This window comes from Dipteris shenzhenensis, chromosome 14 (assembly GCF_047967505.1).
Source record: "Dipteris shenzhenensis isolate YYH24624 ecotype China chromosome 14, Dip_SZ_1.0, whole genome shotgun sequence".
Taxonomy (NCBI): Eukaryota; Viridiplantae; Streptophyta; class Polypodiopsida; order Gleicheniales; family Dipteridaceae; genus Dipteris; species Dipteris shenzhenensis.
Genome location: NC_141609.1, coordinates 46,217,297 through 46,233,859, shown reverse-complemented (window position 1 = coordinate 46,233,859; position 16,563 = coordinate 46,217,297). Strand labels below are relative to the sequence as shown.

Sequence of the window (16,563 nt, the reverse complement as noted above, 5' to 3'; positions counted from 1 at the left end):
AAAGAAGGAGATGAGCACAAGACAGCCTTTCACATAGAGAGAGGTTCATATGAGTTCAAATTGATGCCTTTTGGATTGACCAATGCACCAGCTCCTTTCCAGGCACTCATGAACAAGATTTTGCAGCCTCTTCTTTACAAAGGTGTGCTGGAATTTTTTGATGACATCCTCATTTACAGCAAGGATAAGCAGGAACACATCGCTAGAATTTTTTTAGGTTGCATCAGCTTTATGCTAAAGCCAATAAGTGCACTTTCATGGCAGAAGAGATTGAGTATCTTGTGAGCAGGAATGGAATTCGGGTGGATCCGGCCAAGGTCAAATGCATAAGGGAGTGGCTACAACCACGGAATTCCACCCAACTCAAAGGCTTTTTGGCTCTTTTTTTTTTGCGCAAAAAGTAGTGCTAGTTATATTGCTTGACAACAAGAGTACAAGAGGGCCTAAAGGCCAGCAGGCTGTAATCACAAAACGGATACAGCCCGTGGTAACAAAATACTAATTACAAGCCTCTCAAGGCATAATCATCGGAGTGTGGACAAACAGCCACGGTGGGGGGGAGTAATGCCACTGAAGACTCTGAGCAGAGTGCAGGAAGAACAGCTCTTGATGGTCCCAGTCGCAAAGAAAGCGCCGTCTCTTCTCCTTCCCTGCCCGGGACTCCCCCTGAATCTGATCCCACTGACCCTTGAGCGTGTGAATGATCGTGCTCCAAATGTCCGCTAGGGTCTGGGTAGCAGAAGAAGCCTGATCTCCTAAGGTCTACGTGCATCTGGAAGTCCAGATATGCCAGCCTACAATACTCCCTATGATCTCCCAAATTGGATGCCGAGTCATCGCTCTTGCATCTGTCTCTGTCAGATGCCAAGGGAAGCTGTCCATCTATGCCCAGGTGGCGTGCGTGATGAAGAAAACTGGATCCTGCCTAGAGAACTCATAAGCCAAGTGATGTCCCATCTCGGTGTTGCACCAGCAAACGGCTCCCCAAGTGACCGGTCCTAGCTCGGGTGCAGCCCTCGCTAAGATCCCCATGACTCCCTTCCACACTGTCTGAGCATGCGAGCAACTCCAAAGGCAGTGTTTCAGGGACGACTCCTCCTGAAAACACATCTGGCAGTGCCCCTCCTGCCCCATCTACCTTAGCCAGTTGCCCACTGGTAGCCCCTTGTGGGCCACCATCCAAAGAAAGTAAGAGATCTTCCTCGGCCGCGAGCTTGCCCAACGAGTCTTCCAGAATGTGCGAAGAAAAACCAGCGATATCCCTTGAGCATACCAACTATGTGTCTGTGTGGGTAGCCTGCGCTGGAGAGCCCCAAGAGCACGCCTACCAGTACGCGCACTGTATGAGAAGAAGGGGGTAGGGTTCTCTGAGGTCTCTAGTGGTGGCCAGCGCCACTCCCCTGGGTCCCACTCCACCTCTGTCAAGGAGCAGCCCTCCCAAATCCAGAGTCTCCAGTCCTGGTCCTGCATAATCAGGGGGTCTATATGCCACGTTTTCCCTTGCAGCCCTATGATGCGAAGGCGCTGCTAGGGAAGCTGGGGGTCGATCACGGCCTCTCTGCTCTGGAGACGGCTACCATCGGCGACGGAGAAGAAGTGAATCGAGGAGTCCGAGGCGACTCGGGCTCTGGTGGTGCCGGAACCATCTGAGCCAAACCTAAGAAAGTTCCGCACCAGTCTCCTCAGCTGGGCTACACACGATCTCAAGAAACACCAGCAAGATGCCACGTACCAAGCGGTGACAAGAAGGACCTGATTGACCACAAGGGCCCTGCCTACCAAAGATAGCCGAGCCGTGCTCCAGAAGGCTAGCTTCCGTCGTATGGAGTCTAGGACCGGTAAGAACTGCTGAGCTGGCGTGATATCCAGACCTACCTGGAATCCCAGGTAACGTGTCGTCTGTCCTCTAGGGATCCAGCGAAACCCCAAGAAAATACCCCACTGTGAGCTGGCTCGCGGATCTGTAAGAAAACCAACTGACTTATGCCAGTTGATTTTCGTCCCAGCGGCTAGGCAAAAAACCTCTAAAGGCAGTCTCACTTGCTCCAATGACTCGATATCATCTTGCACATACAGGGCCGTGTCGTTTGCATACTCGGAGTCCAGAAGTTCTGCATCATCTCGAATAGGGAGGCGCATCCCTCGAAGACCAGTGGTACGGGATCGTAGGAAGTGAGTCATGTCCTCCGCAAAAAATAGGAAGAGGTAGGGCGCAAGCGGGCAGCCCTGACGCACCGAGCGCTCGAGGGTGAATCTCTCCCCCATCTTGCCGCTGATGATAACCCGACTGGAGGCCGACCTGTAGAGACTAGCAATACCTCTGATCCACTCGTCCGAAAAACCAAACCGAGAGAGCGTACCTTCCAAGAAGGACCAGTCTACCCTGTCGTATGCCTTCTCAAAGTCAAGAAGGAGTATGGCAAGGTGCTGGCCACTGTGCTGGGCCCACTCCGTCACCTTTGAGAATGTGAAAATGTCGTCCAAAATGCTGCGATCTTGGACAAAACCAGTCTGGGTGTCATGGATCAAGTCATTTAGCAGGGGGCGGATGCGGCTACTGATCATCTTGGCGATGATTTTATAGGCAGTCGGGAGGAGGGTGATAGGGCGCCATTGTCTGATCTCCTGGCAGTTCCCCCCTTTGGGGATGAGGCAAATCAAGCCTGTCGCAAGGCTCTCTGGCATCTGTTCGCCGGAGAAGATATGCTGGAAGGCTGCAAGCAAGGGCTGGTGGACCTGCTCCCAGAAGGTGGTGAAGAAAGCTCTAGAGAGCCCATCCTCACCTAGGAATTTCTGCCCATCAATAGCGCTCACCGCATCTTGCATCTCTGCCACGGTGAAAGGGGTGTGAAGGGTTTCACTCATGCTAGGCTGCACGAGCGACGGTGTATACCTCCACACCTCCTCCCTGCAACGGTGGGCACGAGGGTCTGGGGGCTCCTGCTGGAACAGGGATCTGTAGAAATCTGTCGCCAAGTCCCGGACCTCGTCTGGATCTGTCTCGACACTACCGTCCTGTGCTCTAAGAGATCGGAGCTGTTTCCCTGTTGACCTCTGGCCATGAGTCCTGAAGAACTCTTTGCACATCCTGTCGCCTTCCCTAGCCCAAAAGGACTTGGAAGCATGAAACAAGAACTCTGAGCATCGCTGGGTGATCTCCTCTAGCATGGCTCGGGCTCCAACCTCCTGTCGTCTGAGCTTCTCAGAGCCTGGAGAAGAGTGCTGCATTCGCTGTATCGAGGCAAGATCTTGTCTGAGGCCCCTCTCCTTCGCCCACCACTGCTGTCTGACTTGAATCGCCTCTTGCTGACAGATGAGACTAGACTCAGCAAGAACCTAAGCTACCTGAGCTGCCATATCTCCCATGGGGTCCCAATCCTGCTCCCACAGGTCCACTATCCTGCTGCGAACCGCTGCTCTAGAGTAGATGGAGTCTGGGATCCGGCACGAGCGTGGAGGTAAGGAGTGAGAGGCTGAGTCCAGGACTAGGATGACTGGCAGAGAGGGTCGTCCCTGGAACCACTCCTGACTCTCCACCTCTGCCTAGCGCCCAATCGCTGACATAGAAACAGTCCAACCGCTCCAGAAGTCTGCCTTCCTCCCTCTTGTAACCCAAGAGAAGTCCAGACTCCTTGTCCATCTGCAAAAGGAAGGCTCCCTCCAACTGTCCCGACCTCCCACAGCGAACAAGGAGTCCCAATCCGCCTGCTCCGCCTGAGCTATACCGAGGAACTCTGGGCCCAGTCCCTGCTGATCCTCTAAAGTCTCAAGGTTATTGAAGTCCCCTCCTACAATCCAAGAATCCATCTCTGGCAATAAGTTTGTCAAAGAGCTCCAGAAAGTGGCTCTCTGTCTGAGGTCAATCGGGGCATAGATATTGAGGATGCCGATGCGGGATCCCTCAATATTCAAGCCCACCCAAAGCGCTCGTCCTGGGATCAAGGTGCCAAAACCACACACATGCTGAACTAGAGAAGCGTCGATGGAGGTACAGATACCCCCGCTCCTCCCCTACTCGCCAATCGAAGGTTCCCAGTAGGTGTGGGAGCGTCCTGTGAGGACCTTCCCACACTTACTGGTTTGAGAAGCCGAAAGCTTGTGTTCCAGCAATAGGAGCACATCTACCCTTCCCACCAAGGTTGGTTGGAGCTCCTGTCTAAGCACCATCTTCCTGGGGCTGCGGGTTCCTGATGAGTGGAACCCGTTGACGTTCCAAGAGATAATGCGTATACTCATGAAGAGGAGAGATGGGCCACAAATAGCTATTTGCTTGCGGTCAATGTTGAGGTGGTCGGAGGATGTCCAGTGTGCAGACGAAGGCACTTGTGTGAGGGTTTCGAAGGAGAGGCGAGATCATCGGACCCATCCTCTAAAACCTTCAATAGAGGGGAGAGGCCCTTCGTCCCATGGTGGTAAGCTCTCTCTAACCAACTCGAAGCCTCCACCAGGGAAATATTGTAGAAGCCCGCTACCTCTGAGGTCCTCTAAGGGCGGAGCCCTTCCGCGTAGATCCACTCCAGAGGTGGTTGAATGATGACCAAAAGGCAAAATCGTTTGGCGCTGTGGCGCCATCTCAGACGAACGTCACCCTCCTTCCACTGCTGCTGAAGAAGCTCCGTTGCTCTGCTACCAATCCAGTCCTGCACCTGCTCCTGGGGCTGATCTCGAATCATCTCCCAAACATTTTCATTCATCCATTGCTCATTCCTGTCACTGGTGATAGTGAAGGAATAGCTAGGACCATCATGGGGGGCAAGGACGGACACCTTACCCTCCGCCTCCTTTCGGAGGAAGAAGATGCTGATGTCTAGGCATGCAGGGAAGGAGCCAATACCCGCTGCATCCAAATAATCCCAAGGTCCTGCTCGGTAAAACTCCAAAGGTAGAGCTCTAGGAGCGGCCCTTGAGTGTGGGGACGAGGATGAGGAGTCTGAACCAGAAAGAGGGGTGCTGGCTGTCGAACAAGCTGGAGTGGTGCTGGCCATATGCGGGGAAGGGCCTCTCCCCTCCACCGGGCCAGGAGGGATAGGCGCGGAGGTCTGTGCTGGCTTCGGGACCGCAGGCGACGCAGGCGGAAGGGGGGGTTCCCTCGGGATCATGCTCGAGGGAGGGGGCTGAAACCAAAGGTGCTGGAGGGGATCCCGGAGGGGGGGGAGGTAGGGGGACCGAGGAGGGGGGGGGGGGGGGCGGGGTGAAGGATGAGGGGGAGGCTGGCTGATCTTCTCCTCCCCTTTCTCCTTCCCCTTACCGGGTTGCTGCTGATTGGTGACCACAGGGGTCTCTTGCTGTAGATGGGAAGGCTTTTTTGGTCCTATTTTGTTTCCTTTCCATTTTCTTTTGACCTCAGTTCAGCCTTCCCCTTCGGGAGGGGGTGTCGATGCCTGGCGGGGGGGACCCTGAGTTGCCTGGATGGGGGCCATCTGAGGTTCTGTCCTCGTGAAGCAAGGGCAGGAGCGCGCCTGGCGCCCGAAGCCATGGCATCTCAGACACTGATCTGGGCGACCAGTGACCATAATGCGCTGCGTCACCACACTTGTGTCCGTCTCAATCTCGAACTCCGAGGGGATACTCTGCGGATCTAGGACTGCCACTTTGACACGTGGCACCCCTTGGGCTGCCGCCGCATCAATGAAGGTGTCCTGCATGAGGCAGCCAAAGTGCGCCCCCAGGTCCTTGATGATCGGGCGAAGCTCTGTTGCGAGGCTTGGGAAAATGAGGGTAACTGGATGGCGAGGAATGCAGAAGTGGGCATCGAAGTCCGCTACACTGAAACCCCTATACCATGGGACCATAAGGATGATCTTCCCACCCACAGAAGTAGGGGACCGTCTGACCATATCGCTTGCAGCCTGTGCTGAGGAGAGCTTGAGCTAGAAGATACCACGTCCCATGAGTGCGACCTCCTCAATGTGGCTGTCCTCAAGGTAGAGGGTGGACTGCAACCAGTCCCTGATGTCTGCTCGTGAAGGGGCGTAGCCAATGACTCTCCCATAAACGGACGTCTGGGAGAAGTCAGTGGCGGCCTGCTTCACCAAGGAGACCTGATGCTCTGTCAGTGTTATGCGGTAGGCTGATGGAGGGGGGGGGTCCGTGTGGGCCACCGGTTCCGGGCTCACGGCTGCCATACCGCACCGACAAACTGCGAAGGCTCCAAAAGGCGGGGGAAAGGAAATGGCAGAGGCGAGGGAGGGGGGAGTGGGACGGAGGCGGCGGGGGGGGGGGGGGAAGAGGGAGGGATGGAGAAGTACGGGGAAGCGGGGGGAGGAGAGGTGGTGGAGAGGGAGCGAATGGCGAAGGGGCAGGAAAGGAGGAGGGAGGGGGGGGGCAGCGCAGCGCAGGGTGGGGAAAAGGAGGGAGGAGAGGGGGGGGTGTGGCAACGCAGCGTGAGGGGGGGCAGGGAAGAAAGGAGAGGAGGGAGGGGAAGGGGGGGGTGGCAGCGTTGCGCAACGGCAGGGAGGGGGAGGAAGGGGGCGGGGGGATGGTGGACGGAGGGGCGGAGAAGGAAGGAGAGGGGGGGGGGGATGGCGGGCGGAGAAGGAGGAGAGGGGGACGGAGGAGGCGCGGTGGGCGGCTGCGAGCTGGGAGGCGGCAGGGAGAGAGGAGGGGGAGGGGAGAGGGGGCCGCGCAGCGTGGGGGGGGGTAGATGGGAGCGGGGGAGGGGGGGGAGCATTCGCAAGAGCTTTGGTAAAGGCTTTTTGGGTCTTGCTTCTTTTTACAGGAGATTTATTGAACATTTTGCCAAGAAGGCAGCCCCTCTCATTGACTTGTTGAAAAAGGATGCCTTCAAGTGGTCAGAAGAAGCACAAATCAGTTTTGATGACCTCAAAGATGCCTTGAGTAATGCACCTATACTTGTATTCCCTGATTTCTCATGGTCCTTCATTGTAGAGACAGATGCAAGTGGCAAAGGCCTGGGGGCTGTTTTGAGATGAGCATGGAGTTATAGCTTCTGAGAGCAAGAAATTTGAGGCCAAGGAATTGAACTACCATGTTTATGATCAGGAAATGTGAGCTATCCTACATGCCTTCGAGAAATGGCACCACTACCTGTACAGTGGCAAGATTAAGGTTAAGACGGATCATAGGACACTCAATTACTTTTCTTACACAGCGCAATTTGTCCATAAGTAGAAGATGTGGTTGGCTGCAGTTCAGTCCTATGATTTCGACATTGAGTACAGGAAGGGGAAAGAGAATGTGGTTGCCGATGCCTTGTCTAGAATGTGGACTTGTAGTTTATTTGCCATTTCCACTATCTATCATGAGTGGATTCAATATATGCAGAATTCAAAGGCAGCTCCCATTTTTTTGGATTTACAGGAGCCTTCAAGCCAAGGGCATGCTGACATCATGGGCTGTTGTACTGCAAGGACAGAATTTATCCTGTGCCAGATTCAAAGTATAGACTGCTGGTGTTGCACGAAATGCACTCATCTCCTATGGCAAGACATGCGGGTATCACTAAGACATATGAAAAGATCAAACAAAGCTGCATCTGGGATGGCATGTGGCAAGATGTGGTTAAATATGTCACTGAATGCCTGCCTTGCCAATAGAATAAGGTGGACAGCCAGCTACCTGCAGGTCTCTTACAGCCATTACCTATTCCAGAAGGCAAGTGGACTCACATAGCTATGGATTTCATCACGGCTTGCCTTCTACAGAGAGGGGATGGGATAGCGTTTATGTGGTGGTGGATAGAATGACAAAACAGGCTCATTTCGTACCCGCTAAGATATGGTATTCAGCATCACAGGTTGCTTGGCACTTTATTGAGCATGTTTTTAAGCATTATGGCTTCCCTCTGGAAATTGTCAGTGACAGAGATTCAAAATTTATGGGTCACTTTCGGCAAGAGTTATTCACAGCAGTGGGTACTCTCCTCACACCTAGCACTGCTTACCACCCTGAGACGGATGGACAGTTAGCAAGGGTGAACAAATGGGTCGAGGAATACTTGAGGCACTTTTGTCATGATACACAGAAGTCCTGGGATAAGTGGTTGGATCTTGCTGAGTTTTGTTACAACAGTACCAATCACCTTTCTATTGCCATGAGCCCTTTTGAAGCAATGTATGGATGCAAGGTTGGGATGCCGCCTTTAATTGCAGACATGGCTCTAATGGATGCCCTTCTAGAATTGGATAAGAAGAATATGTAGAGCCAAGCAGAAGAAGTATGCGGATGAACGCAGAAGGTATCTGTCTTTTGACGAAGGCGATTATATGCGTTTATGCCTCCATAAGAACCATTATGCATCGCTGAAAGGTACCACCAACACGAAGCTTGCTCACAAGTATTACGGTCCCTACAAGATCATCCGCAAAGTTGTAGAGGTGGCATATGAGTTGGAGCTACCCAGTACTTCCAAGATTCATAATGTGAAGTCAATAGTGGGCTTGAAGTAGCTATGGCTACATGGGAAGAGTTTAAACGTGAGATGGTTGTTACCTTTCTCTCACCTTTGATAGTGGATCAATATGTGTGCCAATGGTATGATTCAGTGTAAAATGGGTTAGTTAGGGACTATATCAAGCAACTATTGAAGCTCTCCTTGTTTGTGAAAGGAGTAGATGAAAAGCATCTAGACCTATGTCATTGGTTGAGACTATGCAGGTAGTAGAATTGTATGAGCCCAAATACAACTCCAAGGAGAAGGAATTGGGACCTTTCATAAGTCATCTACTGTGGATCATAATTGGAAAAAGCCCATTGGTGAGCAGAAATTTCATTTGGGTTCTAAGCCTTCCCTACTAACTTATGGGATACAATGTAAGATAATTCCTAAGCATCCTACTGTTAAGGTTTCAAAGACTAATACTTTTGGCAAGGGTTCTAAATCTAATGATAGACATCAAGCTGATAATAAGTTAAAGGAGGAGTTACATAATTAGTTATCTCAGTCCCTAATGGATGAGGGGAGAAAGAAGGGTCTCTGCTTTAGATGTGGTGAGAAATGGAGTGTGAAGCACAATAAGGCATGAAAAGCTAAATCAGTCCCAGGAAAACTAAGTACGATTATAGAGGTCTCGGAATTTGAGGATGAATTTGAAGATGCAGAAGAGTTTCATGACTGTGGACAGAAGGTTCTAAGGGATGATGAGATAGATGATGAGAATTGTGTGTTCAACCCAGTAGGCCTCAACCACTGTGAGCTGAGAGCTATGAATGGCTCTAGGACCTGGAATCTTGATTACTCCTTTGACTATTGTAAACCCTGCAGGGAAGCTGAGGGTAATTGGCATGTGAGTGATGAAGAGATTTTATGGGATACCTAGCTAGAGCTGTATACAATATCCGCCCAATTCTTTAAAGGGTGTAAGCAGTCCCACCACCTTCAGGATCAAGGGGCAGGTATTGGGCAGAGATGCCTATATTTTAGTGGATTGTGGAAGCACCCAGACTTTATAAATGCTAAGTCCATCCTCTCATTGAAGCTTCCATTGGATGACCTTCCACGCAGCTTGAAGGTTGAAGTGGCTATTGGTACTTTCACCACCAGCCATAGAATTTGTACTGATGCTGTAGTTAATCTTTCCTTCATGTACGATTGATCTATTTGCTTTGAATCTTGGTCCTATTGATATTATACTTATAATGTGACTGGCTTAAGACATGAGGTAAGCTCAGTATGTATTTACAAGACATGACAATGACTTTCCAAGACACGGGCAAGGAAGTTTGTTTATCTGTACTATTCAATCTCAGAAATTACAGATGGTGACAGCCAAACAATTCAAGAGATTTTCAAGAAGGAGGTTCGTCTATTTGCTTTAAAGCTGAGGCTGGAGGCAATCAGAAATCTGGTAAGAACTTCAAAGTAGAAGATGTTGATATGCTGGGACTGTTACAACGATATCAGAACATATTTAGGGAACCCCCTACTGGTCTACCTGCTAAGAGAAAAATGGATTGTGCAATCTATTTAGATGAGGGAAATAGACCTATCAAGTAGGCATCATACAGGTTGTCAGAAGCAGAAAAAGAAGAGGCAGCCACTCAGATTCAAGACTTGACAGATAAGGGTTTTATCACTCCTAGTCAATCGCAATTTGCATTCCTCGTTTTATTCATTAAGAAGAATGATGATACTTTAGATTATGTATTGATTACAGAGAGCTCAATAAAATGACTAAAAAAATTTGGCTTCCCATCACTAGGGTGGATGAGCTGAAGGGGTCTAAATACTACTCCAAGATTTACCTCAGGTCAGGGTAGCACTAGATAAGGATTAAGGAGGGTGATGCACTCATCCTACAATGGTACAGACGTGGAATCTCAGTTCATGTCGCTTGGGTTCACTCTTTCTGTAGAGATGGACTTCCATTTATCGTCCTAACTGTATAAGCATAGTCAGATGGACTGATTTTAAGTTTCCATCTTTTCACGAGTTTGGCATTAGTAATATTGTGTGTTGACGCTGAGTTGAACAATACTATGACGTTACGGTTTGCCACTTGCTCCTTCATTTTTAATAATTACCATTTTGACAAAACTTGAATATCTCGTTGCCACGGGCTTTTTTTGAAACAGAAACACAGAATAAAACAGTTCCAGCTCTAGGAATCTGTTCCATTTCTGCATCGCATTCTGAGGGAATCTGTTCCATTTCTGCATTGCATTCTGAGATAACCATATCCGCCATGTGACGACTTTTGTGTTTCAGACAATGCCTCCACAGATGTGGGTGAAGGCATTTGAAGCATAGTCCTTCTTTTCTACTTCTTTGGAGTCAGAGAAGATTTTGACCAAGCCCGCGCTGCCATAGGCATAGTTGGAAAACACTACTACTCTTCCTAGTCTGGAAGATCTGTTTCTTACATTCTGGTATTCATACTGAGATTAAGGATGCGCAAAACTACTTGTTCTGTCTCTTACATCCTCATAATTCAACGCAATGGCAATTGCATTGTCAAGGGTGTTGGCATATTTAGCCCTCACTTCCATTGTAATCCGATTATTCAAGTCAAATATATTATTTTTCACTTGATAAACTGCGGTAATAGGTCAAGTATCTTCATTACAATCTTAGTGTATTCTTCTACTGATATATTCTTGTCTAAGGGACCTGTATTTATCCCACACCTGTGAAGCTTCATTGGGTGGAAAAAAGTGTTGTCTAAACTCTAGTCGAAAGTTTTCCCAAGTAATTGAAGCTATCCCATTTGCCAAGTGTCCTCCCCATATGCATGTGCCCTATTGTCTCTTTGAGTCCCCCATAATAATGTTTGGTCTTATTTTTACCTAGGCGTATTGAGTGTGATAAGATGACTATGGCCACCCAGCATGCATAGGGAAATACTAGGGATATCTTGTTCTCTTGTGTCCCCTCACCAAGCACCTTGACAGAACCTTGTCTTTGACCATTAGTTTGACCTTGTAAGCCGCAAACCAAATATAAACCACACCATGGTTTCATACATTAAACTTAACCAACATGTACAACAATTTACATACCCAAGTTACATCAAACCATTTTATGTGCCTCTTTAAAGACTTATATCGACTAATCCTTTCTAGTTCGTGTCTCATTCAATCAGAACGTAACCACCACTCAGATAAGGATCCCTCGGCTTCTTGGCAAGGACAAATGTCTTGGACTAGTGTCGATATGAGAGTGATATGAAAGTTTTAGGATGGGAAACAGAGGTGTGCTACAGCGTGCACTCCTCTCTTGGCAAAAGTTACTTGTAGATGATCCTGCTCTTGAGATGATAATGTGGGAAAGAGTTAGTGTGATCGGTCATGAGGGAAATTGTTAGAATATTGATTGGAATCTAGGTAGCCTCAGGTTTTAGAGGGCCACTTGCTTTGAGAGGTACACAGGGACGCTAGAAAGTAGGTTTGGATTGAGCAGACAAGGTTGCTAGAACCAATGTTCTTTCCCCCTTGTACCACCTGCATTGGTAGACAACTTTATCTGTTGCTCCTCCATGGAGTCCGTTGAATGAGCAACACGAGCTTTCATGGCAAGTCTCGACTACCTTCTCTCTATATTTTGAACATGGCTTTTTTAAAGCCACTGGCCAGGTTGGCAGCGCATGCAGTCCTTGTTGGCCTGCAGCTAAAACATAATACCTGTCATTGTTGCAAAATAGGGCTCCAAGAGTCGATCTAGCATTGCTTATGACAATGTGTGGTGGCTCAGGATATGGGAGGTGGACACTTAGGGTCACCTCATGATTGCATGTCGAGGTTCACCCTTGGGAAATGGTATCTTGGCTCATAGAGTTAGGGCAGGCTTTCTTGTTCAAGATAGAGGTAGGATCCCTAGCTTACCCAGGGACTTGGTGTTGTGCTAGGCGATCACGCAGCTCACCTGATCTCCATGCAGCACCTGTCCCCCTACCTGAGGATGACATTTGCGAGTGGCCAGTATCACAGCTTGGCATATATGGGTTGCAAGATGGGATAGGGGCAGTGACTTGACCTTGTAGCCACTCAAGTTAATGTCTGGCTGGATATTGTTTATACTATGCACTCCATAGCAGGGGTATGAAGGTTGTAGAAAACTTGATTTATGTCCATTTTGACAACTGTGAAAAGGTAATGATATGTTAGCAGAGATCCAGCAGTAGCATGTCCGTCTGTATTAGCAGAATGAGTCTGAACTTTAGATTTCAGTTCCTCTATTATGAATATCTCTTGTTTTTTCTCCACTTTCTTCGATATTCTCTGGCAAGTCTTGGAGCCTAACCCTGGCATTTCTGTACTCGCTTATGTATATGGATTTTCTTATATTCCAAGTTCAGGTATGTAATCTTCTGCATCTACTGTGAGGATAAAGAGTGCTTTCATTTCCTCTATAATTCTTCTCTGTTCATTTATAATTGTCAATGAGCTTTAGACCCAAGTATGTGTATGACTCATCCATCTTCAAATCTTTTCCTTTAATGTGGATGTGGTTTGTTTTGTGCCGTGTCCCAATGGCTAGGATTTATTTATTGGCAATGTTCACTTAGGAGGATTGGGGGAGAAACTCTCTTTCCGTAGGTGACGTCTTGTTTAAGTAAGCCAAAGCAGTCTATTAAGCAGGACCAGGGAAATCTCATTTTATGCTGTAAAAAAGTTTACGCATTCTTTCACGAATGCTTTTGGCTAATCATAGTACTTCTCAACCTTTCTATCTTCCTGAAGAGTTCTCATGTTGTCATTTTGCAGAGTTTATTTGAAGAGCAACGCAAATTGGTAAAATCTGGAAATGGTAGCCAAGCTCCTTCTGTGTTCCCATTAAAGCTTGTCATCATGAGTGCTACTTTAAGGGTTGATGACTTTGTGTCAAATAGGGATATGTTTGCCCAAACGCCCCCTGTGGTGCAGGTTCCTACAAGACAATTTCCTGTCACAGTCCATTTCTCTGCCAAAACAGAGCTTTTGGATTATGTAGGTAAAGCCTACAAGAAAGTTTGTTCTATTCACAAGAGGCTTCCGCCAGGAGGAGTTCTTGTGTTTCTAACTGGGCAAGCAGAAGTGCATGACTTGTGTAGGAGACTTCAGAAAGCTTTTCCCAAGATTGAAGGAAAAAAGGAGCATGACAATGGATCAGGTTTTGTTTCCATAGAAAACAGCAATGCTACAGAGAGCATGAAAAACGGAAGCAAAAGGGATAGCCAGGGTGGTATAGACATGTATCTAGAGGACATTGTTAAAGCAGTTGATGGGGACTACAGCTATGATGATTCTGATCATGAAATGGAGATGCAGGATGACTGTGAGACGTCAGATAGCATGGTTGACTCTAGTTCTGAAAGCGATTGTGAAAATTTGGACGTGACAGTTACAGAGCACAAAGAGGCTGAGAATGAGTGGAATCTGCAAAGTCCTGTCTCCTTTGAAGCTATTAGAGTAGCTTTTGATGCTTTTAGTGGTGCAGAAAAGGAGTTCATACCTAATCCGGAGCAAGACATTGACAGACTTGGGCTTTCTAAGGTTGCTGGTCCGCTTCATGTGTTGCCTCTCTATGCAATGCTACCTGCAGCAGCACAGCTAAAGGTATTTGATGCTATTCCAGAAGGATCACGGCTTGTTGTGGTTGCAACCAATGTTGCTGAAACATCAATCACCATACCTGGTATCAGATATGTAGTGGATTGTGGGCGTGTTAAGGAAAAAGTTTATGAACGTGCAAGTGGTATTACAAGGTATGAAGTTCGCTGGATAAGTAAAGCATCTGCAGCACAGCGTGCTGGCAGGGCAGGCCGAACAGGTCCTGGACATTGCTATCGCCTGTATTCATCTGCAATTTTTAATGACACCTTCCAAGCATTCTCAGAGCCAGAGATCCATCACTCTCCCATCGAGGGTACTGTCCTCCTTTTAAAGGGCATGGGAATCACTAAGGTAATCATGTTTGTTTGATTTTCAATGATAGTGGATTTGTGTCATATAATTGTGCCAGCCTCTACCTCTGCTTGTGTTTTGGCTTGTCAATGAAGTCGTCTTCACTTGTGTCTTTTAATAAGCCTATTCTCTGTCCCTCGTGTTGTGGCTGCAGGTCAGCAACTTCCCTTTTCCTTCGCGACCTGATCAAACAGCACTCCTGGAAGCTGAGCGCTGTCTCAAAGCATTGTCAGCACTTGATGTGACTTCAGGCTTGCTAACACCTTTAGGACAAGAAATTTCGGTGTATCCCATCGGTCCTCGCCATTCCCGCATGCTTCTCACTGCAATGCATGTAGGTTCTTCAAATAATGCTACAGAGGCCAATCTTTTGCTGGCGTATGTGGCAGCAACAGCATCAGCTCTGAGCTTGGACAGTCCTTTTATACATGAGGTAGAATCTCAAAGGGAAACTGATGAAAGTAATGCAGGGGCCAATCCTGATACTGATCCCAAGTCGCTGGTTAAAAGCAAGCAGCAGAAGTCCGGAAGTTCTGAGGCGAAACACTTGGCACATGCAAGATACAGGCATCCTCTAAGTGATGCCCTCTCTGTTGTTGCAGCTTTGCGTGCATATGAGACATCAAACGATCCGGAAGAATTCTGCCAAAGAAATTATTTGCATGCCAGGATAATGCATGAAATGTCAAAATTGCGAAAACAATTGATACAGCTGTATCTTGTTTCAAGTAATAATGGGTCCACAAAAAACAGCATCCCAGGCAGTGCTGTCAATTTAAATGATGTGGAAGCTGTGTGGCGATGCCCAAAAAATCAGGGCTTGAGTGTCAAACATGAGCAAGTGTTGAGGCAAGCAATCTGTGCAGGATGGGCAGACAGGGTTGCACGCAAGGTCAGTTTACAGGAAAGGATAAAGAACAAAGATACAGGTGGGCATAGAAAGCGCAAAACAATCCACTATCAGGCATGCACACTAGATGAGCTAGTCCTTCTGCATCCATCATCTTCTGTACGGAAAGTCGCACCTGAGTTTGTGGTGTATAATGAGCTTGTACGCACATCAAGACCATATATGCGTGTTGTGACGAGTGTGGATGCCCACTGGCTTGTCTTGCATGCAAATGCTTTGTGCACGTTTTCTAAACCTCTTTCAGATCCACCACCCTGGTATGATGCTTCCTCTGATGATGTCTTCTGTTGGGTTTCCCCAAGCTTTGGGCCCTACTTATGGGATCTTCCGTTATGTAAGCTCCATTTAAAGAGTAGAAAGCATCGCATTGCAGTATTCGCATGTGCCCTTATGCAAGGCAAAGTACTTCCCTCCCTGGCCACCTTATATCCACATTTAGCTGCTGATCCATCTCTTCTGTTGACACCCAGTGGCCCTGCTCACAAACGTGTTAGTGAGCTGCTTCATGTTTTGGGAGCTGCTGAAGTAGACAGTCGACATAGGCTGAATGCTGTCTGGAGTATTCAACCTGAATTTTTTTTCCAAGAGATCCAATTGTGGGTGCAGAGAAGTTGGCATTCACAACTTGGTAGTCTTTGGGCTCAATTAAAACAAGAAGCCCAACTAGATGGAAAGGAGCTTTTTGGAAAGAAGAAAAGAAAACTCCATTTAAAGCAGGAATATGGAAGAAGCTAGTCTTTTGGACGTTCAGGCTGGTGGTGTCAATGTATCTTTGACACCACGTTGTGTACACTAGATGAAAAAGGTGCATGGAAATAAATGTCCAGTCAATGGAGAGAATTATGAGATCTGTATAAATTTACCTTCCCTGGTTGTGCAGCTCTCCTGAATTTTAATACAATCAAATCATCTCTCTCTCTCTCTCTCTCTCTCTCTCTCTTTGCGCCCGCACGCGTGTGAATGTGGATGCATATGTGCGTGCCTGTGTGCAATCCATTTAGCAGATCATTATATGAACACTCAAAATAGACTTTCAAAAGAAATGGACCACAAACACCATCATACCCATTCACAAAACAAGAGGTCCCATGGATACAAGCAACTACAGACTATCATGGTGGGCCACTTGATGACTGAGGTGTATGATCTTTTTTTTTCCGAAAGAACTTTATATTAATGCTTGAAAAAACCCCCATACAAAAGCAGCTGCCTATAAGGCGCTGATCATGGAACTAGGAAGAAAACTGGTTGAAAAGAGGAAACCATCTTGTTTTCAGAGAACCCGTCTCACTACCTCGGAATTTCTAAGACAT

General features: G+C 48.0%; 1 protein-coding gene across 2 annotated transcripts in view; it reads left to right on the top strand.

The window, feature by feature from the left end:
* Positions 1-16,148, top strand: part of FAS4 (RNA helicase family protein) — a 61,509-nt gene extending 45,361 nt beyond the window's left edge. For both annotated transcript variants that reach the window (XM_087384744.1, XM_087384743.1), the window contains 2 exons: positions 13,162-14,340; positions 14,495-16,148. In XM_087384744.1, the coding sequence (XP_087240870.1) occupies positions 13,162-14,340; positions 14,495-15,985 (2,670 nt within the window). In that variant the 3' untranslated portion in view covers positions 15,986-16,148. The remainder of the gene's footprint in view (positions 1-13,161; positions 14,341-14,494) is intronic.
* Positions 16,149-16,563: the final 415 nt, after the last annotated feature.